The sequence below is a fragment of the Triticum urartu genome, chromosome 4A, assembly GCF_056163025.1.
Source record: "Triticum urartu cultivar PI428250 chromosome 4A, HENAU_Tu73, whole genome shotgun sequence".
NCBI classification, from domain to species: Eukaryota; Viridiplantae; Streptophyta; class Magnoliopsida; order Poales; family Poaceae; genus Triticum; species Triticum urartu.
The window spans coordinates 427,741,713-427,744,857 of record NC_141876.1 but is presented as its reverse complement, the minus strand read 5'-3'; the positions used below and the strand labels follow the sequence as shown (position 1 = coordinate 427,744,857).

Below are 3,145 nucleotides of genomic sequence, written 5' to 3'. Positions count from 1 at the left end.
CAGCTGATTAGAGCATCTCCAACAGACGCCTAAAAAGAGCTCCGCATGCTAGAAATTCATTTTTTTAGCGCCGAACAACTCCAACAGTAAAATATTGCGCGCGCTAAAAAGTTTTGGGCACGCGGTGAAAAACGCTATCTCGTGCGCAACATATTTTGGGCTTCGGATTACGCGCACATTATAATTTGCACTGCGTGCTTTTTTAGGCGCACGTTTTTGAGCGTTTGCAAAAGCAATGTTGGTCCCGACGCAATAAAAATGCTATAATGATGCGTTATAATTTTTATTGTGCGCTAAATTTGTATGCGGCTGTTGGAGATGCTCTTATCCATGTGTCAGGTGAGATGCCTCCGATGGGCGACACATACACCGGGCAAAAATATGAGTAGGACTATGGCTCATGGTGCGCCGGGCCACACGTATACATGCACTGTGGAAGGCAAAGCTCGTTAAGCAATGAACTGTATAGTCTATATCATCCTTGTCCTTCGATTGATCTGAACAATAATAATTTTTAAGCTCCTCAGCTCCTTTCCCAGCTCTATAAATACCATGGGGTGGCCAGGAAGCAACCAGTGTCAAGTGGTACGCAGCACTACATGCAGTAGTAGTCTCCCAAGAGCAAGAGGGGTCAATCGACCACTTTGCTCTAGTTTAGCTGGTCTTTGTTTATAGAGCAGGAGATCAGTATCAGACCACCCGCCAAGATGGGTGCCGTTGGGAGCCCTTTGGTCTTTGCTGTGGGCATCCTAGGTATGCATGCATGCATGCACATCATGGTCACAATTTCATACGTAGATCAAGTAGGAGTATTTTATACCTACTTCCATGAAATTACACCATAACCTACCAGTATGCCACAGTACCACTATGCTTGAATTTCCCGTGTTAATTACGTCTAGATTGTTTTGTTTGTGTAAGAGAGAAGATGTAGCTAGGTCTGATGAGTTTTTGTTTTCCTTTGTGTTTTTTGCACGCAGGCAACATCCTGTCGTTCCTGGTTATCCTGGCGCCGGTGCCGACGTTCTACCGTGTGTACACGAGGAAGTCGACGGAGTCGTTCCAGTCAGTTCCCTACGCGATGGCGCTGCTGAGCGCAATGCTGTGGCTCTACTACGCGCTGCTCACCAAGGACCTCCTCCTCCTCACCATCAACACGGTGGGGTGCGTCGTCGAGTCCGCCTACCTCGCCATCTACCTCGCCTACGCACCCAAGCAGGCCAGGGCCTTCACCGTCAAGCTCGTGTGCATCATGAACATGGCGCTCTACGGGGCCATGGTCTGCGTCCTGCAGCTGTTGGTCAAGGACGGCGAGAGCCGCGTCACCATCGCCGGTGGCATCGGCTCCGCCTTCGCGCTCGCCGTCTTCGTCGCCCCTCTAGCCATCATCGTAAGTAGAGTAATACCTTGTCCTCTGTACGTTCTTCATCTGCATCGTCGTAGTTGACTGACGGCACGCTGTTAAATTTGCAGAGGCAAGTGATCAGGACCAAGAGCGTGGAGTTCCTGCCCTTCTGGCTATCCTTCTTCCTCACCATCAGCGCCGTCGTCTGGTTCTTCTACGGCCTACTCATGAAAGATTTCTTCGTAGCGGTACGGTTGTTTCCCCGGCCTACAAAATTAAGAATTGCATAATATTTTCATGCAAGCAAGCAGGCAGGCACGCGAGCTAAGCTAAGATATCTAGCCTTGCCAGCTTGGGGTGTGGTTAATTGGTTTTATACACCAACTTTTGGGCAATCATGCATGCATACTAATACTAGCGCAAACAAGCTAGCTAGTGCGCTGCGGCTGTGTCATGCGCCAGGTGCCCCCGGTTGTTGCATGCATGACCAGAACAGGAGTAGAACCTAACAAAAAGATACTACTCCCCAACACGTAATTGAGCTACAAGGACTAGTATATACTATTTATCTTGGGCACCAAAAGCAAAGATCGTACTTACAGGCGTAAAGGACGATCAGTCAAAGTAGTAGTAGTATATCCCCACACGATGATGTTCAATTAACGTGAAGCTATAAACTTTTGTTGTTAACTAGGAGTGTAAATCAATCAGCATTTCAGCACTAGCTACCGGAACCTCAAGACGTTGCACGCGTTTTGCACTGACCAAAACGTGTATCTGTGTGTGTAGGCACCCAACGTGCTGGGGCTGCTGTTCGGGCTGGCCCAGATGTCGCTGCACCTGGTGTACAAGAACCCCAAGAAGAAGGGCGCCGTGTCGGAGGTCCAGGTCCCGGCGGACGACGAGAAGAACCAGCTGCCACTTCAGCAGCAGCAGCAGGCCGGCACAACGGCACACGTCGTTGCGCCGATCATCGAAGGCGACGAGGAGGTCGTGAACGGCAGGGAGGACGACGTCGGCGGCGACAAGCAGCAAAGCGTGTCCGTGGTGGACATCGTGCTGCCGCCCCCCGAGGAGCACCCCACACTGCCGCCGGTCGACCACCCTGCGCCACTGCCGCCCATGAGAATGGCCGTCGAGGTGGTCTGATCTACGTGATGGAGCAGAATGACCTAACTATATAGCTGCGGTATGTTTATCAATTGCGGGCGCGGCACCATGCATGCATGCGTACGTCTATGTGTTCAGTTCGTTATGTATAAGTTCGTGCCAATCCGATCGTATGTTGTTGGTTAATTACTAGTACTAGTAGTTAATTAGTATTGGACTACTGGTATATGTACGTAGGAAGGAAGGTGTGGGCTCGTCTGATCTGATCATCGATGCAGCATGATTGGAGAAACTGGAGTGGTGTACTCGTGTAGAGCATCCTCTGGTGTATGCTGGCCTCTTGCAGCGCTTGGAGATGCATAGTTTCTCTGATCAAATAAAAAGCTCATGTATTTCTTCAGTCAGCGTGGTGTTTTTCTTAAGTTGCATCATGATGTTTTCATCAGTTTTGCCTAGTAAACTACCACTAGTAGAAAAATGGTTAAATGTAAGACACATTAGTTCCGGTTTGAATTTGAGCCGGCACTATGTGTCCATTAGTGCCGGTTCCAATGGCTAGGCGGGAAGAGATCTTTAGTACCGGTTCGTAGTGAACTTTTAGTACCGGTTCGTGCCACGAACCGGTACTAAAGAGGCAGTGGCTGGCTGTTGTCAGGCTGGGGCCCGGCCAGCCCCTTTAGTACCGGTTCA

At 49.9% G+C, this 3,145-nt stretch overlaps 1 protein-coding gene across 1 annotated transcript; it reads left to right on the top strand.

The window, feature by feature from the left end:
• The first annotated feature begins 580 nt into the window (after nt 1-580).
• Nucleotides 581-2,932, top strand: LOC125553905 (bidirectional sugar transporter SWEET12). The gene is made up of 4 exons (XM_048717555.2): nt 581-753; nt 981-1,390; nt 1,474-1,593; nt 2,135-2,932. Exons 1-4 carry the CDS (start codon nt 708-710, stop codon nt 2,492-2,494), a joined length of 936 nt encoding a protein of 311 aa, XP_048573512.1. The 5' UTR covers nt 581-707; the 3' UTR covers nt 2,495-2,932.
• The last annotated feature ends 213 nt before the right edge of the window (nt 2,933-3,145 follow it).

What these genes read in the sequence shown, in the direction of transcription:
- LOC125553905 (XM_048717555.2), top strand. Translation starts at nt 708, where the DNA reads ATGGGTGCCGTTGGGAGCCCTTTGGTCTTTGCTGTGGGCATCCTAG. An exon ending in CTTTGCTGTGGGCATCCTAG is followed by an intron (nt 754 to 980) that starts GTATGCATGCAT and finishes TTTTGCACGCAG; the next exon opens with GCAACATCCTGTCGTTCCTG. An exon ending in TGAAAGATTTCTTCGTAGCG is followed by an intron (nt 1,594 to 2,134) that starts GTACGGTTGTTT and finishes CTGTGTGTGTAG; the next exon opens with GCACCCAACGTGCTGGGGCT.